Source organism: Syngnathoides biaculeatus, chromosome 18 (assembly GCF_019802595.1).
Source record: "Syngnathoides biaculeatus isolate LvHL_M chromosome 18, ASM1980259v1, whole genome shotgun sequence".
NCBI classification, from domain to species: Eukaryota; Metazoa; Chordata; class Actinopteri; order Syngnathiformes; family Syngnathidae; genus Syngnathoides; species Syngnathoides biaculeatus.
Window position 1 is genome coordinate 19561626 of NC_084657.1, and position 24831 is coordinate 19586456.

The 24831-nt window shown below is 42.3% G+C and overlaps 3 protein-coding genes across 4 annotated transcripts; 1 reads left to right on the forward strand and 2 right to left on the reverse strand.

Moving 5' to 3' along the window:
• The first annotated feature begins 2430 nt into the window (after positions 1 to 2430).
• gsx1 (GS homeobox 1) lies at positions 2431 to 3250 on the forward strand. Its single transcript, XM_061803938.1, has 2 exons — positions 2431 to 2812; positions 2895 to 3250. Exons 1-2 carry the CDS (start codon positions 2431 to 2433, stop codon positions 3248 to 3250), a joined length of 738 nt encoding a protein of 245 aa, XP_061659922.1.
• A 7021-nt stretch (positions 3251 to 10271) lies between these two features.
• b4galt4 (UDP-Gal:betaGlcNAc beta 1,4- galactosyltransferase, polypeptide 4) lies at positions 10272 to 16402 on the reverse strand. 2 transcript variants are annotated; one of them, XM_061803355.1, is made up of 7 exons: positions 15961 to 16402; positions 14988 to 15220; positions 14713 to 14900; positions 14449 to 14572; positions 13784 to 13887; positions 13535 to 13704; positions 10272 to 10384 (listed from the first exon to the last, which is right to left on the reverse strand). In XM_061803355.1, the coding sequence occupies exons 1-6, from the start codon at positions 16220 to 16222 to the stop codon at positions 13575 to 13577; spliced, it is 1041 nt and encodes a 346-aa protein (XP_061659339.1). In that variant the 5' UTR covers positions 16223 to 16402; the 3' UTR covers positions 10272 to 10384; positions 13535 to 13574. The 2 variants fall into 2 exon arrangements, with proteins under 2 accessions (XP_061659339.1, XP_061659338.1); XM_061803354.1 differs by lacking the exon at positions 10272 to 10384 and having other exon boundaries at positions 13024 to 13704.
• Positions 16403 to 21475: 5073 nt separating this feature from the next.
• LOC133491910 (extracellular calcium-sensing receptor-like) lies at positions 21476 to 23689 on the reverse strand. Its single transcript, XM_061803633.1, has 4 exons — positions 23614 to 23689; positions 22707 to 22937; positions 22292 to 22415; positions 21476 to 22218 (listed from the first exon to the last, which is right to left on the reverse strand). Exons 1-4 carry the CDS (start codon positions 23686 to 23688, stop codon positions 21932 to 21934), a joined length of 717 nt encoding a protein of 238 aa, XP_061659617.1. The 5' UTR covers position 23689; the 3' UTR covers positions 21476 to 21931.
• Positions 23690 to 24831: the final 1142 nt, after the last annotated feature.

The window sequence follows — 24831 nt, forward strand, 5'->3', positions numbered from 1 at the left end:
AGCCCAAACATATTGCACCATTCAGTCGGTACTTATGTGTCATCTGTTATCTATTGGACTGGTGTTTCTGGTGAGCATATGAATGATAATCAGGGCTTTGTGTGTCCAGAGAGGTGCAGCAGGATCTTTACTCTCTGATGTTGCCTCAGGGGGAGATTAGGAGGGGCAGCCGACCCTCTGTGTCACGTCGACAGTCACAGCGCCCATCGTCAGCCGGGCCCAAACCCCACTGGGACCTTAAATCCTGTTACACTGTCAGCTAAAACCATCATTTGTATTAGAGATGTGTGGGTGTTTAAGTGCGCGTACATATTAAGTGAGGGGGGATAGTGTCTTAAACTATGAATTATTCATACTAAAAGAAAAGGAGATATTGACTACATCTCCATAAACAGACTGCACTCTTTATGTCAGCGGGCACGAGATCTTTGGGTAGAATTGCATAAAAGCCCCTGAAGATGAGCTCCTCCTGCAGCACAGCAGGCACTGGTCAGCGTTATCATCGGGGATGAATTGGAGTGATGGCAATTGTTCCATCTTAATATCTTATAAATAATTTACTCTTTCAAGGGTTTATTCCTCTCCCCTTCATCCGACACGTACATTTTGGAAGATTCTCCCATACAGCTGTATGTGAGTTGGATTAGTGCTATGCATGATTGTCATAAGTGGCTGTACATAATTTCTTTCTTTTTTTATCATTTTTTTAAAGTGCAGAAAGAGTACGGCAATATGCTGAGCAGGCTATTTTCCTCGATTATTTCCCTTAGTAACAAGTGATTACGCACTTCTGGTCTGCGCTTCCAGAGGGAGGTCAGAACTATTTGTCAGTCTCCAGTTGGGACTGCAAATTGGGATGAGTCTCCCTGCGTAGCGACCCGCTGAACCCCTACGGGGCAACTGCTGTATATAATTTGGGAATTAGTGCGTTTAATAGGAGCTATTATGTTGCGCAACTACTGCCACTGCCACTGATTTTATCGTTCATCTGTGGTTTAACAAAAACTGTTATGACACAAATATACTTTTTGACCCACATATTTATTCGCGTGTTTGGGTCTTTAAAATTTAAGTGGTTATTTTCTTGTAACTTATTGCGACCAAGTTGACAGTCTGATTAATGAGCAGCAAACAAGAAAAGGCCATTTTTGTTTTCTGTAATAACAGATCTCATCTTGGGGTTTAACTGCTCCATCGCTGTAATGGTGAACCGTAATTATAGGTCTAAGGTTTATTGCACATTAGGGGTGTGATACTTTGCACATTATTTTATTGGACCTCTTTTAATGGTCACACGGGCATCATTCATCCCGTTGTTTTAGACGTGGATGAACAAAAAATAAGGCAAAGTGAAGAATTATTTGAAACTATAGGGGCTATATCCTCCTCCTCCTCCTCCTCCTCCTCCTGCTGCTGGATGATTCTGACGTTAATGATATTAAAAATGTCCAACTTCTTTCGTGTTAGGGGAACTTGCACGTCCTTGAAGGTCGTGTTCAGAGAGCCTTAAAGCGAAAGAAAATGTTTTCCTATTAGCTAATTGAATGAGAGCGCAAGGCGAGGCCGCGCTGCGCCATGACAGAGTCGCCTTTGTTGCGTCTATCCGCCGCTGTCACACACTTTAATTCGACTCTCTTTCTCCCTCATTGAAAGCCTCCACAATGACATTCAATAAGGGCCGCCGAGTGAAAACCTGGTTATTTTTTACATATTCTTCCAAACCAGCATCCCTCACGCCCCCCAAACCCACCCCCGACTCGGCAGGGGCCCGAGCAAAGGAATTAATCACCGCTCTTTAACAGAACTCCCTCCAGGCAATGACTTGTCCCTTTTTGTGCCTAGAAATGACACATTAACCCTAAATTGGTTTGCATAAACTTTACATTCAGCTGTTACGTGTGTGCACCAAGTAAAAAAAAAAAAAAAAAAGTAAAGCATACGGCGACAAAATATGTCCGAGGCATCAAGTCGCAAAATATCTTGGAGCTTTTTTCGGGGCCACCTATTCTCTGCAATCCTGACAAATCCTTGAATCCAACTGTTGGCTTTCTGAATGTGACAGTTGAAGCTGCGTTTTAAGATAACATAAGAGATGATAAAAGGCAGACTGGGGCAGCGCCGCCTCTCGCGGCGTGGGTGGGGCTGACAAGAATAGACTACATTATGCAGTTCATTTAGTTAACAAGTGAAATAATGGGGAAGCGTGCAGTGGGAATGCCTAGAGAAAAGCACAAAACCCTATTGAGGGCTCTCGGCCGCTTGCAGCGTAACCGTCACATGGCCGAAGCGGCTCCGCGTTGCCTATTTAAGGAGCCCCCGGCGCGCCTTCAGCACCACTTCGCTGTCCACCCTTCCACGAGAGAGCACGCTCCCACGTCCCACGCCACAGGCTGCAAGATTCTCCCACGACTCGTCTGCACGTCCGCAACCATGCCCAGGTCTTTTCTCGTGGATTCGTTGATTTTAAGAGAGGCCAACGACAAGGGTAACGAGAACAGCTCGCCTCTATTCCCCTATGCGGTGCACTCGCCCGGCCACCACCCGCACGGGCTGCCGGGCTCCTGCCACTCCAGGAAGGCCGGGCTGCTCTGCTTTTGCCCGCTTTGCATGGCCGCCTCCCAGTTGCACCCGTCTCCGCCTGCGCTGCCGCTGCTCAAGGCCTCCTTCCCTCCCTTCGGCTCGCAGTACTGCCACACGGCCCTGTCCCGGCAGCAGGTCTCATCCAACGGAATCGGCCTGGGCCACAGCGCCGCCATGTACCAGGCCGCCTACACGGTCCCAGACCCGCGTCAGTACCACTGCATCTCCATCGGTGAGTTTCCGCCATATATTGTGACCAACACCCGACCTTCTTCCTTCCTCACGCACTGACCGTGTGCTTTTGTATTTGACAGAAAACAGCAACAGTAAACTGCAGAGCAGCAAGCGGATGCGCACGGCCTTCACCAGCACGCAACTTTTGGAGCTAGAGCGCGAGTTCACCTCCAACATGTACCTGTCCAGGCTGAGGCGCATTGAAATCGCCACCTACCTCAACCTTTCCGAGAAGCAGGTCAAGATCTGGTTCCAGAACCGCAGGGTAAAGCACAAAAAAGAGGGCAAGAGTGGCTCCGGCGGCCCACGGACTGCGACCACCGGCTGCAAATGCTCGTCGGCCGCCAGGTGCTCGGAGGAAGAAGAGGATGACATGCCAGTGTCTCCCTCATCATCTTCCGAAAAGGATGATGTGGACTTGTCCGTCTCGCCCTGAACTCCCATTTGGACGATTTATTTTTCTTTTCTTTTCTTTTCTTTTTTTAACAGATAAACCAAAAAGACTGTTCCACTCGTGTACATACAAAGAGAATATTTAATCGGGGAATTGTCCTGAATTATTGTATAATTCTGTATAATTGTTGTACGTTTTGTATGTAGATTCTTTCTGAAAACGGTCAATTTGTTGTGCCGAACACCTGAATATGGGCATATTTGTAGAGGAGAACCCAAATGAAAAATGGACATTGTCTAATAGCATTTTCCCCTCAGTATTGTTTGACAATACTGCTCTGGGTGTATTATGGGATGCAAGCTTGGGGAACTTTTCCTTCACAGTTTTTGAGCTCGGTCTCAACATGTATGATTCAATGTCATTACAAAAATATTTATTTATTTAAAAATGTTGAAATAAAAGCATATTTCTGAGGCTCACATGTTGCGTTGTCTAGTTTTTTTGCGCGTAAATTTGACCCAATATAATGCGAGCTTACTGGACTTGACTGCATGCGCGTACATTGCAAATGCAAATAAAATGTTGCGCTCTCAAAAGTTGAAACTAAAATTGAGAACCTTATAGTACAAAAAAATTGGAAGCGAGTGTGGTGTGAAGACTCTTATTCTAATATCTTTTAACATTACCTTGTAGTAATGGTTAGCTTTTCCCCCCATGATCATGGTCATTTTGTGTTATAAATGATGCCAATTAAATGTGCTCCCATAATATATTTTGTCCTACTCCATGAGGAGCCATATTTGTGCTTAACATTAACGTGGAGTGATAAATGAAATATTTTGTCATCAATTTATGTTTTCTCCCTTGGGAGGACTTTAAAAGTAGATTTTGCTAGCACTCAATCATTCATTTGTGGTCTTTGGATGGAATGATAAGTCTCGTGTGACTGCATGAGTAAATCATCATTGTGGGAGAATCAAAGTGTGCATCTGCTTAAGATATCGATCTGGCATGAAATGAAATGAAATGAAAAGGCACGGCTTGGTTTCCAAGCTCAGTATTGTTGCGTCGTTAACGCACTCCAAACGTGGTCAAGTATTTCCACCAGCAGGTGGATTTAAGGCTTCACAAATTACTATACGCCTTTGTTTATTCTGTTTTATTTTGATAAAACATAACCGTTAATTGCATCATTTGTTTTCGTGGTATTAAACGGAAACGGTAAAATAATACTGGTTAAATTATCCTATAGCTAAGTTATGCATTTTTAAACATCAATATAATGTTTCAGATAAAAAGTGGTATGAATATGTATTTTCAAAAAAGAATATGTCTGCATACAGCGTGCATGTGCGCGTGTTGTCCATCCACTGAGGTTCGCCTCTTTTACGCACCGTCACAACTGCTTTCTGCGTCACTGTTTAGCCCTTGAACTGATCTGATTACATTGAAAACACTTTCAAATGCATACGCCTCATTCTAAGCACACCGTCCTCTTTTCCAAAGGGCGAAGAATTAAAAAAAAAAAAAAGAAGAGGAAGAAGAAGAAGAAGAAGCAATAATAACGTGCGCACCCAGCCTGCTATTTGCATCAATGTCCCTTTTGGATGTTAGGTTTCGCTTTTAAACTTTCCTTTAATGGTTCACTTAAGCGTTTTAACAAACCTGCTATATTTGCATTTGTTAAGGTATGGGATTAGACTATTTTGTTAATTGCATCATATCGCTCCATTTTGCTCCAAATGTGCTCTGTAAAGCAGCCTTTATCCATTCAATAGCCCGGGGGTATGCGCCCTGGGGGAGCTTATAGGCCCGGTGCTCCAAATGCTTAATTTATTTATTCTTAATTTTGTGCCGATCAATTCATTGAAGCAAAAAGGACCACGGTGTCTTTTTAAAGGGAATAAAAGGGGATTGTGGACGTAACCTCGGCGGGGCTGACGAGAGGGCTCCCCTGACGCTGGAGAGCCGCTTGAGTCAACAGGCGCCCATCTAGCAGACTCGCCCTTGTCTTTATCCCGGCTAATTTTTTATTTACGGCTTTTCTTTGACATGTCTCTTATCTATCAGATTAAAAGAACGGCTTGTAACAAATCAGTCTGCCCGATTTACAACAGCATTAAAAGGGGACAAAAGGAGCAGGCAGTCAGTACCTGAGAGTCTGGTAGACGGGCGCAGCGCTGCAGCTGATTCGATGGTTTGAAAATACGCACGAAACAAAATACTTGAATCCTGAAAAAGAGCCTTTGTACGTTTCTTTAGAAATCAAGCAATTCTGCATGACAAAGGACAATTAATAAGCCGTCTTTTCACGACCAGCAGCTGGTTTCCCCGTCAAGGAAAGTTGGAAAAAATTCAGGCTGAATGCGCGCAAAAAGCCCTTTGCGCGCAGACAGCAACCCAAGGTGACCCATTTGGCACAGTTAAAATAACCAAGCCGAGGTAAAAGCGAGGGAACTGTCAAAAACATTTAAGCTGAAATATCTTGAAATTGCAAATCCCTTTATGTGGAGGGACGCTGCCGATGTGGGTTAGTGGTACAAAGGAGGTGGTTAAGTTGGAGAGGCTTTGCAAACGGACACGTGGCTTCTCAATGAGAGCGTGCAGGCTCGCTTGTGCAGGCGCCGCACACTCGACTTCGTACTTTCAAACTTTTTCCAGCCCCAGTAAATAAGCTTTAGTGAACCAAACAAGTTGAACTTTCAGTCTTGATCGGCCTCTGTAACACTTCGAGACATGTTTACTTTGTTTTGGCCTCATTTTAAAGGATAAATAGCAGCTGCTGCTCCAGGCTCACAAGCCATCTTTTTGACTGCTAGTTATTAGTTAGAAGAACAATTATTAGGATTATTCCAATTATGGTATACAATAGAGTAACTATATGTTTCAGCGACTTTTTAAGGATAGGCGTTTTTAAGTTGCTTGGCTCTTATGCGTATAGCAATACGTGCATGTTTATGGCAAACTTTTTATTTAACTCAGTTCAACTATACAACAACATTCTATGCAGTATTTTGACACTACCCTGTTTGCTGCTCTTGTTGCAGTTTTGCATGCTTTTCACCAAGAGCGCCCCGCATCCTCATACGCAGTTTTTGTTGTTGTTGTTTTGGTTGTTTGTTTTGGGTGCAGATCGTGCCAAAGTGCCGGAGAAGGAAACTGGCGCCTTGAACTCTTGAGTGTATTCTCGCTGCAACATTTGAACCCATTCAGATGCATCTAATCTGTTTAACAGCTAATCAGTAATGTAAGATGAAGGAGTGGCGCGCAGCTTCACTTCTCCCTCGTGTGCCCCCCTTCTTAATTGAATATTCAACGCGCGCAACCGTGCTTTTGCTTTGCCTTTTTCAGGCTTCTCAGAATGCGCCTTTTTAATTCGGCCTCCGCTTATAGAGGCAGTGTCAGAGGTCGACTCATAATGAACTGACGTAGACATGGAAGTGACCTCTGCTTCAACGTGCGTGCGTGCGATGCTCACCCCCCCCCCTTTTTTTTTGTGCGTTTGACTACATTTTCTGCTTCAGTAAATCATGTAAGCAAATATTGGAACCACATATAGTGCCGAGTGATTTTCCAATATATTGTGAAAGTTCATAAAACAATATGTGTTCACCCTCTTAAAATTGAAATGACATCGCAGTTGCAATGCCAAATGCACGAATACTGCTGAAAAGCAAGTCCGTTGCAATATGTCAATCAAGTCCATGCATTTAAGTCTGATTTTTACGCAAGAAAATGTTGTTGTTCCGTGAGGTTTCCTAAAGCTAAAATGTGAATACATTCCACTTGCCGTCTGTAGTTACAGTGTGTACTTGCAGCACTCACACGTCCTCATACTTTGTTTATCAGTGTGCGCCCATCTGAGCAGCACCGCTTGGCTTGCGTTGGTTTCCTGCAGTGTAGCGCATGATCGTCATCTGCTGGTGAAGCGGCCGAAATTTGGGTTCGTTTCCACATTAAAGCTCACGTTTGCAAATATGGCATTTAGGAAAATTCCACCTTACTTGTTTTTGAATGATAGAATGACAAGATTTGCTGCTAAAAAGTAGAAGTTGAAATTGAACCAAGTCACGTTTCATGCATGCAATGGATTAAAGGTTGTTACTGATGGTTGACCCAAATTGTTTACTTTGAGGTTTAGTACTCCAAAACCAGACAATGTGTCTCAGTAGACTGTGCACACAGTACATGTGGGGTGTTTACTAACACTATCCCCAACAAAACACAAATGGCTACTGTTCCTTGCAGGCAAGTATATTCTTTTGATAACAATAATATGTACAGGGAAATCTATTTATTTCATTCTAGGTTATAAACAAACCACTTATGTGTAAATGCCTTAAGTCTCCCAAAGGGGGCCCATGCATGTGAGTCAGGGGCCCCTCAAATTACATTTCTTTAAGCACCACCTATTATTTGACGCCTCTTTATCCACAAATTTCTGAAGGAACAACCACCTCAAGATACAGTAAATAATAGTACTATTAACTTTCTTTTAAATGAATGCAGTGCAGAGGTACATACGTACTGTTCATAAACTGCCAACATACCATTCCTGACTTGACTAGCCTATGTTGATGCAGTTCTAATTAGCCCTCAAATTAGTCTTTCATGTATTTACAGAATTATAAATAACAAAACATGTCATTTGAAAAACTGTTTATTGTCATTGTTTTTGTCGCGGCAAAATTCACGATCACTCCCTCGACGAGCACGTTCTCGGGTGATCTTTTCCCCGTAAGTGCAAACGAAAAAATGAAATCAACAAAGAAATAAAACTCACTAAAGTCACCACAATGTTTGGATCCAATACATTTGGACAATATGAGACACAAAGCCTCTTTTGATCCCAATAAAACTGTTTCGATGCTCTCAGTAGATTTTGGCCCGAAGCATCACGAAGGGTCCATATTGATACAGTCAACGTGCACAAGTCAACCTGGAGAGAAGCAACTCCAGGATATTTCATTTAGGCTGAATCATCTTTTCCCTTCCACTCAACGCTGGTTTTGCATTTTTGTCCGATAAAGAAAGACAAAAAATATAAAGAAAATAGATATAAACATGAAAAACATCTTTTGTACGTTAATATTATTATCCAATGTACAGCCTGCGTTTCAGAAAAATATAGATAGTGATGATGATAGTCAAAAGCTGATTGTCAGTCAGAAGGTTTACATGTGTTCTCAAAAGGCATGTTTTTGTGAAAAAGTGACCGTGAAGCACCACACACAGGATGGAACAAAATCATTTTGAATATTTGAATCGCTGGTGTGGTCACACCAGTTCGCTGTTAAAAACATCCCATTCGTGACTCCTGCCCCAAATGTGTCAGAAATGTGCAATAGTTTCTTAAATACTTCACGAGTGTAGAGAGAAATCTTAATTTACAGTAACAAATTGTTCAACCCTCAAGTACAGCTTTATATAAAATCCTGTGATTTACAACATGTTACCATCATATCTCTCTCAGTACTATACGTTATTTACATTCACTCAGTCTCCAGAGTTACTCTATCTGTCTTTGGTTCCTGCTTTCAAATATCATCGATCTCCTCTGAGGCTGGTAGAAGCAGCTGGTTGATGTTTCCAGTCTCTGACCACTTTTTGGAATGGTCATTTTACTTTGGAGGGCAATCCCCTCTCCCGTTGGCTCTTTCACTGCTGAGTCCTCATTCAGGCTCTTGATGGATGACAGTAGCTTGCTGTCGTCACCTGACGGAGGATAATCCATGATGGGAAAAGGGGGACTCAACAGGATCAGACTCTGGGGTCTCTGCCGGTTTCTAAAAGACGGCCTTTGTAAAAGATTTGCCCTGTTGGGTTTGGGACAGTCAACAAACACTTCAAGACTGGGGGCGTGTCGCCTTGTGATGACCGGTAGTTCTGTCACGCTCGTTGTCCTCTCGTTCTGTGTTTGTTTCTCAACCTTCGGTTGGGACTGGTGTTTGGGCCCAGGGTCTTTGTTCTCTAATTCCTCCTTCAGATCAGACATGAGTGGGAGAGGGGCTGTATGACTTTTCTCTGTACTTGTTTTAGGATATTCCTTCTCTTGTTCCTTTCCTGACTCCATGTCACCATCTTTCCTGGAGGGAGGTATCTGACTATACTGCACCTTTGGAGGAACGACAGGTACGGCTTTGGCCTGGCACGTCTTTATCATGAAGGCCGTCCGGACTGATGATACACTGACAGGGGACACTACAACAAGGTGAGTGGTTAAGTACAGTCACTTTGCAGAAATTTTAAACTAATTTATAGTCACCTTTTACAAATAAAACATGAAGACCAAAATGGCGACCTTACATTTAGATGCCAGAAGCACAATTTCACAATTTACACACAGCCCAGCTGAACCACTATTGAAAACTATACAACAAAGGATCAAGGCAAACGTGAGGTGATCAGTCACATGTTTAACCCTGGGAAAATGTGCCAACTAGACACAGTATCAACAAACTGCACCCAATAAGACAAACTTTGTACATCATAAAGTTGTCTTGTATAGTGTCAACAATGCTCACGTGTAAAAAAATACTTATCTAAACATAGAAACTACTCTTAAATCAATTACCTAATAATCTTCCGAATCCAGTGCAGATTCTCCTACCCTACAGACCCACGACCACCTCAGCAGGTTGGCTGGGAGACACTTCAACACTGCCATTACTCTGGTTCTGAGGAGTGGGACATACAGCCGACACAACCCAGAGCAAATGGCAGAAGTCTGACCGTATCACTATCCAGAAACCAAACATGCTTAGCTTCCACAATCTGACAACAAAGGGCTTTCTCAGGCGAGCATTACTGGTAAAAAATAAAGACCTACACCAGCTCAAGACCTCATTTCTAATGCTATCAACCTTTCTCAACTACTCCCCAACAAACTACTCTGATGACCTTCCCTGCCTCATCTTTAGCAAAGGACAACATGCTTCTAAGCCATCACTTTATAACACTCTCAATTTCTGCTTCCAGCCTCACTCAATCCGATACTCTTTTCACCTCCAAGACAGCAAACCCTTCCTTTAATCGAAAGCCTAGTGAGTGTGTCACATGTGAGCTTGATGACCAGGAATGGCCTCTGGAAGACAAAGCTTCTTTCTGCAACATAGGGAGAGGACATGACATCATTCTGTCCATACAAAGCCTCAGACATCCCGCTCTCTCTTTGCCCTGTTGAGAAAAAAAAAATAGCCAAGGGGTCACTGGAAGCAAATAACAAGCAGGCTTCATTATAGAGGTCAAAGCACATTTTTTTGCTGTAATATTCAGCTTCTGGTACACATGAGCGAATGGAAACTACGCACAACTTAGACATCCTATTGTTTTCCACACATCGTCAACTATGACACTCACAGCAAAGAGCTTCTGAAAGTGCAAGTTAAATGTAGTTATCTGTCAGTGTGTGTCAATTATTCTTTGCTTATCACTGCTGTGTGTATGTCCCAAACCTCCCCAATAAATCCAATGAGGGGCTCCTACTGCCAACCATCATACCCTGGATAATCCAGAAAGTTAAGAGACCAACACCAGGAAACAGTGACTGGTTGCTTTTCCTCAAGTTTCTCGATACTAGTAAAACTACCACAAAAGAAACGCCACAGTGGATACTTCATTGGGCACATTTCAACTTTTTTTTTTTTTTTCACAACCATCCATTTTGTGAAGCATTTATCTTCAATAGGGTCGCGGGTGAGCTGGAGGCTACCCCCATCCATCTTTGGGTGGGGTTCACCGTGAGCTGGTCGCCAGCCAATCGCAGGGCACATAAACATTTCCACTCACATTCAGACCTGTGGGCAAATTAGAGCTTTCAATTAACCTCCCATGCACATTTTGGCAATGTGAGAGGAAAAGCGGAGTACCTCGAAAAAATCCACGCAACCAAGGGAGAACATGCAAATTTCACAAAGACCAGGCCAGATTTGAACCAGAATTCTCAGAATTGTGAGGCAACCGGCCGTGTTTCCAAATTTTTAAAATTATTATTATTTTTAATAAAACCCCAAATTTCCATCTTAAATAAGTTTGGTTTGGTCATCGGGCTATCTCTAATACAGTATTTAGCTGGTCTCATGCCACTGTGGTAACGAAATGAACATAATTTGAACCAAATGTTGTTACTGGTTGCCTATATCAGTAGCTTCAATACAAAGCAACATTGATTAATATTAAAGTATTTAATGCCACATTCCCTTTCTGCACTCTCCAATTGGAATTCAATTTAAAAGAAAGAAAAGGCATTACATTGGGACAGGTGAATATGTTGGTTTCTGCCAAAAAAATTAAACCTTGACAGCGGTATTTATTATCACATGCACATAAATTGTTCCAGAAACAAAGGACGAGACAAGATAATGTCATCATCATGTTACGAACATGCAATACTGGAGCTCTCCCACACGAATAAATATCCCGAGAGGCCTGATTTGACTGCCATTTGTAACGGCACTTACTTATTTTTACCTACGTTTGTAAAATGCAGAAGTGGGTAAATTTAGGATTTGAGTCAGTGGTACAGAAAATGTCGCCAAATTACAGTTAAGGCAACCTTTGTTACTTCTGCCGTCCAGTGGCCAAATGCACGCACTGCAATCACTAAGTCAATTGTTCCAAACTAAAAAGCTTTTTGTTTTGTGTAATCAGGTTTCAAACCCGTTACTTGTGGCTAAATTTACCATCAATGACACCACCACAATAGATCATGTGACAATATGAAAATAATAGTTTATTCAACATTTCCCCTCTCGAATGTATCATATTCAGTCTTTTCCCAAACTCGATGCCATTCACATGGATATTAAAAAAAAAACAAACCCAAACATTAATAACATTCTCATATAGTGAATTGCATTGCATAATGTATCTATAAAGCACAAATTCAAGGTGAAACACCTGTAGCGACATTGGTCATCCAGGATTGGAAATGTGTCTGAAATCATCTGGAAGTGTCATTCGAGTACTTTGCAATCAACCTTTAAATTGAAGAAACATTTCATGGTCACACTGACACAAAACTACCAAGTTGTACTACACACGATGTCACACATCCCTTTCGAGATGGAATGAAATTGATATGTGCATCTCCCAGGTCTCATTTCGAGCCAGCACAGTTGACTCACTCTGAGACGCTATTTTCATTGGTCACATTTTAACAGTTTAAGTAATATTGATCCACCATCCATTAGATTTTCCCGCAAATTATGATAATAATAATAATAATAAGGCCCATTTGAAATTGCACTGTCAATATATATTGTAAAAAAACAAGTCCAATTGTTTCAGGCTAATGCATTTGGCAAGACAAAAACTTCTAGGAAAAGGCAGCAGAGACATATCATTGACTATTTTAAGTATAAAAATTGTAATTAACAAGATAATCTTCATTTGAGGACAGCCAGAGAATCAATGCATCACCCAAATCTAACAAAGAGAGTCGTTATGCACAACACTTTGGAAAATGTCACTTGTAAATAATGTGCTAAATTGAAGCACACTTCTTATCTCTTCCAAGAACATTTGTATTGATTAAAAAAAAAAACATGATTCTTGGATAAGTCTGCATGATATACTGTAAATAACATATTGTTTAGTTTTGAAACAAGGGACTCTTAAAGCAGTGTATAAAGTACTTCTATATAGATAAATAGTATATTTCATCAAAAAAAAAAACTATCAGTACTTTTGAGGCTACGTTTAACTAAACATGTGCATTGTTCTATTCGGTCTTGCAATAATATCAAGGCTTCGTCTTGTGGCCAGGAGGTATTGAAAAACACATCGCAGGAGGACCAGTGTTCACTTCTTGCTACTTGACGTTTTGAGTCCAAACATTGAGTTCAGCCAGACATTTGGTCATGGATATGTTGAGCAATCTGTACTTGAAAAGTATATGGAGATGAAAGATCAAAAAGGGCAATCTTTGAAAAAAAAGAAAGAAAAATAATTTGATGATTCACATTCAGTACTTGAAAACTTACACAGTCCTGAATACAGCATGGACACAAACTCGACATACCTTAACAATTGAAATGAATAAAAGGAATGCATAAACAACATTTGGACAATAATTGAACTGCACAACGAGGGGCCTTGGACATGTGTTGTTTGACATATGCGGAGCTGAACAAGAATGTTAGAGGCTTACATCTTTTTGATCAGTTGGATTGCCAAACAGAAACTACTTTTAAGATTGCGAAGTGAATTTATTGCACATTTGAACACATTTGAGCTTTCACTTCTGCGTCTTCGTAAGTGAACTGCACTCGCCTGCGTTATACTGTATGATGTCTAACTCACAATGTCAGGTAATACTTTTTTCACCTGTCTTTAAAGAGAGCAGAGCTTATTTGAAGTGTCAGCTCTACGGCTTCCCAATATCTACGGTGACATTGACATAGAGCGGCAATCTCTCCACTGACATGGTCTGATATTTGCAGCTGTTCAACCCGTCCTTTTTCCAAACTAGTGTGGTTCGTCTTAACAGTTTCATCCTGAGTAGGCGCAAAAAAAGAAAAACAATTGGGTAAATTAGACATTGCTGTCAGACAACGACAATGACAAATTACCGACCTGTCCTTGTTGACTTCATTGCCGCTGTCCCGTTTGTGAAACACCATTGTGTAGCGTGCTACGGCAGCAGGTGGTCGCACAATCTTCATTTTCTGCAACTCCACCAATACAAGCCATATTTTTGAGGGGATGTTTTGACTACAAAATCTTGTGACCAGTACCTAAATGTTCCTCAGTATTGCATCACGTCTTGCCAGTGTTAATTTTGACAGCAAATTTTAACTTAGAGTTAGCCTTTCAATGAAAATCCTGTTTAGTTTTGTCAAAATTTTGTCAAACTAATTTTTAGTTTAGTTTTAGAAAACTGCAGTTGATTTAGTCCATTAAAATAAAAAGTCAGAGGTTGCAGGTAATATGTAAACTTCCCTTCCTGAAAGTTTATTAATACATTCACCAAGATTAATGGTTTCCAAAGTGTGGTACAAGTACCTCCCCTGATAGGTGTTCTTTGTTTAGAGGTGTCACATACATTATTTATTCAAAGTTATTGTTGGGGTTACAATTTTGTCATACGATTGAGATGTCATCAACATGGGTTTGGGATTTAAATTACGTAACCAAGCCCCACTGAACTATCCTGCTTGTTATAAAAATTCATGTTTAAAAAAATAAACAAACATGTGAAGCATCTTAAAAAGAGTTTTCAGGGTCTGTTTCCTCTTTCACCTGATGCGAAGGTCATCGTCTTCTCCACCCCAACCCCAGTAGGTGTTTGAAAATCCGTTCACTTTACGGAACTGCTCTCTGCTCATCGCCGTGACTCCTCCGAAGTAGCCTTTGTAATGCAGCCTGACAAGAGGAAACGCATTCTTTTTAGACCCCGAGTATTTTAAGATTATCATAACATTGGCAATAACTCACTAATATCAGACAGGCGTCAGCTGTTTCACACATGGTGTACAGGAAATAAGTCTTTGTCAGGAACTTACTTGTATCCGGTGGCATTCCGGCCAACCACCAGGTGTTTGGGTTGCGAATCACAAATGTAGAGATTGTGATCATTTTCAGGAACCAGGTCCACATCATGGAAAATGAAACAGTCCCAACTGTAGTCTTTGAGTGCCTCTAAGAAACCCACATTCAGTAATTTGGCACGGTTGAAAGTGGCATCACCGGCCTTTTAAAACCAGAAGTGATAATGAAATTAGAACACAACACAAAATAATTGCACGGCATCATTTGATTTGACCGCACTGATAAGAACCTGCTGTACAACATAAACGGCATAGTGGAGTTGTTGCCTCTGTAGGAAGGGGTGCAGGTGATGCAGTAGGTAGAGGAGGTGTCGCTCTCGGTTGCGATGGGGAATGAGGATGGCCACACTCTGTCTGGCCCTGCAGGAGGAAGGCTGATACTGGCCTTCAGTCACCTGCTTGTTCTCATCCTCCACCTCCTTCAGTTTCAGGGAGGGCTGAAAGTTCAGCTTCACTGCACCTTCTGTCAAATTCGAATGCATTCACCAAGAGTCACATTATGCCTCAGCGTAGATTATGAAAGCTTAGTTTGTGCATTTCATTTTTCTTTGGCTTTTTGTGACACTGATGACAAAAGAAGGACCGGCCATAACTATATCAAACAGGGAGCGTTAGAATAACAAGGATATCCTAGCATTAACATTACCTGAGCGATTTGTGTGTGCATTTGTCATCAACTTAAGTTAGTTACTTAAGATTTTTAATACATGATAAAACAGATCAATTTAAATTAATATTAAAATGTTTTGATAGCAGCTAACCAGTGTCCTGGAATGGATTCCATTCAACCTTTCGAGGTTCTACATGTCCCTTTTTTTTTTTCTTTACAGTATTTAGTTCCACAATTTACAAGTATGCCTTATTTATGAGCCTATATGATATTGATATTAGCCAACACCCAGGCCCTGTAGGAAAAACACAAATTACTTTAGGCCCCTATACGCTAGGTAGCTCCACAATAAAATGAGACTGCATAACACTGTAGGCATCTATATAGAGAATTCTGCATTTATAAAAAATAATATATTTCAGGTTTGATTGACACTGGCAGGAGTCTATTAATTTCACAATGGTCATAAATCAGGTAACTAAAGCATCTCATCAGAATTAGCGTATTGTGAACACCCAGTGTTGGTTTTAAGCAAATAAAACACCTTACAGGTATATTTTACACCTGTTTATAAAATGCGGGCGTTCACTCACGTAGCAGTGGCGACTCCTTAGGACATTCTTGTAATGGCGTTGAGGTAATTAAGTGAAAGGGTGCTGAAGTCCCCAAGTTTGTCACAACTTGAGTGCCCTCTCCTTTAATGAAAGGCTGTGTTGGCGCTGACGGGACCAGTGTTGATTTCACGCTGCCACCTGAGAATATGGAAATCCATGCCAGCACGGACAGGGACAGAAGGATCAGGAAAACGTACTTCACCCTGCGCAAAAGCTTGCAAGCAGATGAACAAATGCCCATGGCTGTGTGATGGTGCGCTCCCTCTTCTAGTTTAAAACATGTCCTCTGTGGCCGGTGCAGTCAGCCCATGACAATGAAACACGTCGCTGCTTTACAGTTTCTACCATCTGGTTCAGTATTGGGTTTAACATCTGCAGTTGTAGCCTGAAATGAAGTATCTGTGATACGAAAACATATCACCTGTGTGTGGGGGGGGGGGGGGTAGAAGACAGAGAGACCGAGAGAGAGAGAGAGAGAGAGAGAGAGAGAGAGAGAGAGAGAGAGTGGATATGTTAGTTCACGGAGCAAACAAGTTTGTGAAAAAAATGAAAAATACAGCTCACCACAGTAAGCGTAGAAGCAACTTGTCGACGCACCAATCATAAGTCTATTCGTCTCCATTCATGTTTTGCCATTGACAACATTAACATTCATGGATGGATGGAATTGTCAATTGTTGCACCCTTAAATTCAAAACGTTGATTTTATTCAGTTATGAATTTGATCTCATAACTAATGTACCACAATGATGTACCCGGACGATGTCATAAAATTACAGTTCATATAGGAAACATTAATGGGTTAAGTTTAAGGAGACAAAAAACATATTTTACGCCTCCTGAATGAAAATGTGACAACAATGCAGCTTGGAATCAGATTGCATATTTATTTGAATTGTCTGCATGTTACCTCCTTTCTATAATTCAATTTTTTGCATCGCTTGTCTTTACTCTGACAATGATGACAGCACTGCTCAGACATAAATTAAAATAAATGCTCAGTCGACACTTAATTAGGTATATTTCCTCAAGCAATCCCTTTTCTATAAACTTCCTTCTCATGACGGTCACAGAGAGCAAGAGAAGCTGGGAATATCCTGAACTGGTTCCCAGTCAAGCACAACATGGCACACAGTGATATTTGACAGTGATTCACAATCATGTTCCCAGAATTCTCCAGAAAAACGTCCTTGCAGAAAATCCATCCATCTATTTTCTGCGCCGCTTATTCTCACGATGGTCATGGGAGTGCTGGAGCCAATCCCAGCTGTCATCGGCCAGGAGGTGGGGTACACTCTGAACTGGTTGCCAGCTAATCGCAGTTCACATGGAGACAGACAACAGTTGCACACACAATCACATCCATCCATTTTCTTATCAGCTAATCCTCACAAGGGTCGCGGGAGTGCTGGAGCCTATCCCAGCTGTCAACGGGCATGAGGCGGGGTGCACCCTGAACTGCTTGTCAGCCAATCACTGGGCACATCAAGACAAACAGCCGCACTCACAATCACACCTTGGGGAAATATAGAGTCTCCAATAAATGCATGTTTTTGGGATGTGGTAGGAAACCGGAGTGCCCTGAGAAAACCCACACAGGTGGGAATGGGATTGAAACCTGGACCTCAGAACTGTTAGGCCAACGCTCTACAGCTGCTCCACCGTGCCGCCCGTATAAAAGCACAAGATGGAATTTTATTTTGTCCATTTAAAAAAAAGCAAAATCGGAAACTTGTGCTCGCCACATGAAATGACGTAACAGTACAAAAACTGGTGATCCAACATTCCTTCTACAAGAGAAAACACTTTGTTTACCCAAGTAGTTACCTTCATCTGTCACTATCTTTTTATACAAAATATCTAATTAAATGTAGTGGACAAATGTGATGCAAGTGACTTTCAGTTGTGTGTGTGTGTGTGTGTGTGCATATATATATGTATATATACAATTATTTGAAATGGAAATTACTTGAAATTTTCCTTGAAGTCAGCATCTTTCGAGGATAAGTGGAAGTAGCACTGGCTAGCTCCGAGCAGCATCTCAACTTAGCATGACAGACGTACAGCATTACACAACATTTGTCATCACGGCAAGAAGAAAAGGGACAGACGTACAAGTAAGTGTCCGTTCACCGCTCAGAAAGTCGGCATGTCCTCCTCCACCCGGATGCCCCCCATGTTTGCACACAAACCGCACATCGTTACCTCCATTACAAGTTGCCCACTTCACTGGTAGCTTCTCCCTTTCTGTCTAGCTGGCTAACGTTAGCTGAAGAAAGAGCAATTTGCTTCAAATGTGGTCAGTCTGGACAGCCCGCAGGACATTAAAAGGGTCGCTTTGTGTTCCAGTAAAAGCAACCTGGCCCGTCCTATGTTTTACGAGACTTTTTGTTGCCACTTCTCCTGCTATCAAGTCAACGCAAATACATGCATGGACAGTATCCTGGATGGGGCTTGCATAATTAAACTGCAGCATTTAAAATTTTGACATACAGTACAGTGGTCCAGTTATTCGCAAACGTTTTGCATAGAGTTGTAGTCAGCTCTCCAATTACCATCATATTGCCCAACATTAAAATACATAAAATAGCATGTCACGCTCCAGATTTGATGGATTAAACATATACTTAAATGTTTAAAAAAACTGAAAGTTCTTAATAATTAGATGCGAATGTATTCAGCTTAAAAGTTAAATACAACTGAACTGAACTCAGGCAGTGATTCTATCACTCAAGACCTGAGGCCGTTTGTGTACCACTAGTGGTAATCATACTCCACATTGAGAATCATTGCAGTACAGTATACTACACTACTTTTTTTTCTTTTTCCTCTGCAGACCGATTGACTGGACAGAAAAGGGGAATTGGTGTGCAAACCACAGCAGAACAATAGTTACATAGTCTTGATATTTGACGACAAGCAATGTTACACAATCAAATTGCATTTTCTTTGGGGGCACCCATTGAGGACATGAGACAACTCACAAACAGGACAAGATCCGAGAGGAGAGTAAAGGGCCAGGTAGGACAGGATGTGGGAAATTAGCTATTGTTATTGTTCGTGTCCCCAGCACTTCTGAGTTATCTCACTTGGATTGGAAAAGAAAGGAAAGCTCCAAAGAGGAAAAAAATAATCATAAAAAAAATTGTGATCGAGTGTCATCAGCAGGTTGCAAAAGAGAGACTGGAAGAAAGGCATAAAAGTGGAAGTCCCTGTTGTGAAATTTGCTGTTCAGCTCCCGAGAACAGCAAGTTCTGCAAAAAGTACCAAAACACTAAAGAGATGAACATGTCCATTCAAAGGTTTACAGCCAGTCAAATTTAGTTAACCTGTAAAGATAATGAATCCTGATTAATCTTGTTTGGTGAGTAGAGTATCAACATCTGGCCTCCATTAGCGTTCACATAAAATAGTTTGGTATGGTATGGTATGGTGTGGTTTTCAGTTACTATAGTAGGTATAAGACTCGAGATTGGCCATCATACAGTAAACAACAGGCTTTGTAGATTCTTTGTCACATTGTCTACAAATATTACCACAACCTGTGCATGCCGAACTATGGGCAACTTTTACAAATTCTGTGTTATTTTTCTCATCATGAGGTCTTGGCTCTACATAATTTCAATGATCACCATACACGTTAGTGATGTCCTACAGATGTATTCTTTTTAAAAATAAAAGTCTGTCAATTTTTGAGTACTTAATATGTACACATATTATTAAATCCAAGGCCTGAAGAACTGATTGACCCAGAATGTTATTAGAAGTCATTTTTCTCAATACGCCATGGGAAAAAGTGGAGTATTTTAGCAGCTAATTAATTGGTTAAACACTGCTAATACAATCACTTGTAATGTCTGAGACAGATCGAAGTGCCTTTCAGTTCATTGCTCACTGCACATCAGATGTTAACACCATGCTGGTCTTGGCTGGACATTTGTTATTTGGAGCGTCTTAAGTTGTCCAGCTGCTTCTCAGCCTCTTTAGGTCAAACATGATCCTGACAATGTCAGCATCCATCCCTTTGGCTAAAGGACCCCATAAATAATAATAATTAAAAAAAAAAATAACTCAGCTGTTTAAAGAAAGCTCGATCTGTATAATATTATTTTGTATCCAAACTATATTTAATTAAAAAAATATTTATTTTTAACTGTTTTGATCATGATTGTGCCTTGTGACGATGACTTCCCATCTTCGAAACTGCTGATAACTGCAGTATTTAGATTAATACAGTGCCATAAATAAGTTGACAAAGTTGTTTTGGTGGTTTAATTTTAGGCTTTATTTTACTGTAGAAAAAAAAAGCCAGGACCAAAATAGCTTCATGTGTGCATCGCAAAGGAAATAAGCCCACTTTGTTCTCTTGACAATTGGCTCAGTGGTTTGAAACAAATAATTCCATCCTTGAAGGTGACCCGGATCCCTTTTTCTCCCCCCTAGACATTAAGGCTGTTTATACTGTAGGTTTGTTGTCTGAATAGCATTTGCATGTCAGGCACTTCTGCGCTGTTTGTTCTTGTCACACACTTGTGATAAGTACTGGAAGTTCTCTCTAGCTGGGCCTTTAATAAATAGTTGCAATAAAAATGTGAATATTTGGATGTCACAGTGAACAACTGGTTAGGAGATCTACCTCACATTTCTGAGGACGTGGATTTAAATCCAGCCTCACTTGTGTGGAGTTTGCATGTTCTCACCATACCCGAAACAATGTAGTAGAAATGTTATTTACTTTTTCAATCTATTCTATGCTGACAATGTATAGTGGCAGGGAGAAGAATTTAATGTTCTTCCACTAGATGGCGGAGGTACAATTAACCTGTGTATCCACCTATAGCTCTACCTGCATGCAACTTTGTTCTCAATTTCACAGACCCAGATTCCATCCATCCATCCATCCATGTTCTCCACCGCTGATCTTCACGGGGGTCGCAGAGAGTGCTGGAGCCTATCCCAGCTGTCAACGGGCAGAAGGCTGAACTGGTTGCCAGCTAATCGCAGGGCACACAGACACAAACAGCCATGCTCACAATCACACCTTGGGGCAATTTTGAGTGTCCAATTAATGTTGCATGTATTTGGAATGTGGGAGGAAACCACAGTGCCCGGAGGAATCCCGCGCAGGCACAAGGAGAACATGCAAACTCCACACAGGCAGGTCTGGGATTGAACTCGGGACCTCAGAACTGTGAGGCCAACGTTTTAGCAGCTGATCCACCATGCCGCCACACAGATTCCACATAAAGTTTTGTTTTTTTGGTGACAATTTTGTTTGGTGCTATGCTGTGTGATTTTTCAAATGTAAAATATGTACCTTAGCTAGCGCTGGAATATGTCAAGTTCAATAACATGATAGATTGATCCTTGGGAGATTGTATGACAGACCACCTAAGATATAAGCACCACACCAAAATAATTTTTTTTTAAAATAATGTTTTAATACAAAATATGCATTAAGCACACAATGACAAGTATTTGATGGGTCGATGTTTTAGGGGGGTTTTCATTCCTTTTTAAAGTCCCCAAAAACAAAAGGTGTAACTGAGAGGTAAGAAATCACATTAAAGAACTCCTTCTCGACTCCTCAAAGCTGAAAGACAACTTGACTGTCCCGCTACCAAAGCTCACTCTTGGCTTGTTCCTTCCATAGGTTGTCTCGCCACCGTCAGCGTTCGTCTTGAGGCTGATGGAGGATGACGGGGAGGAGGAGGATGATCGTCCGACGCTACCTGACTTTTTTCTGGACACCGTGCCCTGTTTCAGTGTGGCCTTGGCAGCCACTTTGAAGGCATGGGCTGCCGTACTGCACCTGACTTCCTCTATTGTGTTCCTGGAGGAGTTAAATAGGATGATGTAGACCTTGTTGAAAAAAATACACGCCAGCATCCCGAAGCTGGACGCCAGAATCGCAATGACCTCCACTGCCGAAACAAACTTCCCGTAAGTACTAAAGTAAGCGGGATAAGATAAGTGAGCTGGAGAAACAACAGATAAGCGAGAAGAGGAGCAAGTAGGACAACTCTCGGTTTGTGGCCTTCACTATGGGGGTGTTGCGGAATTTGACGAACACTCCTATGACAACAGCTGTCAAGACAACACCAAGTACTGCACATATGGCCAAAGCTATCCCAAATGGTTCATTCCAGGACAGAAACTCAATTTCCTTTAAAAAGCACAAGGTGTGGTTCCCACTGGACCAGGAGTTATTGGGACATTTGGTGCAAATGCTGGAATCTGTGTGCAAAATGTGATGAGCATGAGAATGATTTTTCAAGAGAGGAACATAAACATCTGCTCATCAGCATACCTTTGTGGTTACTGAACTCTCCATCTGAGCACTCAGTGCATTCAAAGCAACAAGTGGGCATACTGTCTAGGATGCCCTTCCTGGTGCCCGGTTCACAATCCTCGCTGCAATTGGAGAATGGAACCTAACAGATTAGAAACAGACACATGTTGTCTAAGAAAGGGGGCACAATTGTTATCAATGAAAGGTGACATCCAGACATTTATTCAGCCGTACATCCATTTTCGATAGAGTACTGTTAATCCCATTTCTGGTCATGGCCAGTGTGAAAGAGGCAAATGTGTGTCACACTGTTAATTATCACGCTATTCTTCTTACATAGCCCTGTGTAAAAACATAAACCAGATCTGGTATTTCTGTTCCAGACTGAAGTGAAACTTTTTAAAACTAACCCGGACAAAACATTGCATTGTACCTCAATAGAGTATCCATTCCAGAGGATCTTTGTCTTGTCAATGACCAGCTTGGCTCCCCTCTTTGAATGAATATTATAATATCCAACCTCCTCAAACACCACAGAACCATCTTCAGCAGATCTGTGCCAGTTGATTATTGTGTAGTTTGCTGCCAAGTCAAAGTTCTCATCAAAACGCATCTTTTCTCCTGCACTGTTGGTATATTTCAGATGTCGGAGCTGTTTTAGAACCTGTATACCAAAGAGCAAAAAAAAAAAAAAAAAAGGTTGTAATTAAGGGTCCCCTACCATCAATTTTATTATTTTATGTTTACAACCTTTGATAGATTTTACGTTGTAAAATAATTTGGTTTGGAAATGCCCAGAATGTCCTTTTTCAAGATGATCTATTTGGTCTTTGCCCCACGGTATTTGCAATGGATGGACTTGTCATTACTAGGATACATGTAAATATCTTTGCTCTGATTGTATTGCTTATGTTTTCCAGATTAAATTTGGAAAACAGCTTGCCACTGATTACTCCATATGGTGGCTACAAGTGTCTCGAAGCTTGTGGTGCCCAAGCAAAAACACAATGTGGCATCCTTTAATATTTTCCCATCACTGTGAAGCACAATTAATCAAGTGTTGGATTGTTGCCACATTAATAGGAACGTTGCTGAAAATTAAGAGAGGATTATCACGTCCCATCGGAATGAGAGTAGGACCCAAATGCAGGACTCGGAAGATGCAAGGTAGTTCAAGGAGACACGTTTATTATATGCAGAGGTAGGGGATCGAGCAGGCAGTCCGGTGCAGCAGCGGTAGTTGGGACGTCGGGGGAAGAGAGCAGGTGAGCGGGCAGGCAGGAGTCGGTACACAGGAGAACAATCAAAGCAGGCAGAAGTAACGAAGCAGTCAGGCTTACAAGGTTGTCGGAGAACTGACGAAGGTCGGTACACACAGGTTCAATTAGGGATACCGGAGCACACGAACGGGACATGAAGATCAACAAACTGGCCCGGCCAGTTGTCATCGCGGTCATATAAATCCACAGCATAATCAGGCTGCATGAGGCGCAGGTGTGCACCTTCCAATCAGCGCACCTGCGCGGACACCCGCACAGGTCGTGCTGGAGCGGCAGGATCATGACAGTACCCCCCCCACCCCTCAAAGGCACGGCTCCCAGACGTGCCTAAACGAAAAAACAGAGAATAATTAACACAGGCAGGGGTGGGCGGAAGGGGTGTCCGGAGGAGGGCACGCCCCCCCCGAGCCCCAGTCTGGTGGCCATCCAGGCCACCAAACACAAGGCGTCCGGGTGGACAGGTCAGGAGGACGACCCGGACGCCAAGCACCAGGGTCCCCAAGGGGCGATTCGGGCGGACGACCTCTGTGAAGAACCAAACGGCGAAGCAGGAACCAGAACGAGGCAGGCCACTGCTCTGGACGAGAACCTCCCACGCCGTGGTTGCAAGACGACCAGGGATTGGTCGCCACCGAGGCTTGGTCAGTAGGCAGCCGTGGATTGGTCACCAACGAGGCCAGGTCATGAAGCGGCTGGGAGCCATCTGGAGCAAATAGGATGATGGAGAGAAGGACCAGAGCCATGACCGCCATCCTGAAGTCTCTCCAGCTCCAGGGTGGCTCCACAGAACTCCCCAGCTCCTCCTGGACCTCAACGTGAGAAGGCGGCGACACCATCTCCTCCTCCTGGACAGCAACATGAGACGGCGGCGACCCCATCGCCACCTCCTGGACAGCAACGTGAGAAGGCGGCGACCCCATCGCCACCTCCTGGACAGGAACGTGAGAAGGCGGAGGCAGCATCACCAACTCCACCTCCTCCTGGGCGGGAACGTGAGGCGGCTAGGGAACCGTCGCCACCTCCTGGACAGGAACGTGAGAAGGCAGCGTCAGTGCCACCTTCGCCACCTCCTGGACGGGAACGTATGGCCGAACTTTAAGCGAGACTTTTTTATGGATATCTTTGAGAAATGTCTTTCTTCTTGCCACTTTTCCATAAAGGCCAGATTTGTGCAGTATACGACTGATTGTGGTCCTATGGACAAACTCTTCCAACTCAGCTGTAGATCTCTGCAGTTCATCCCGAGTGATCATGGGCCTCTTGGCGACATCTCTGATC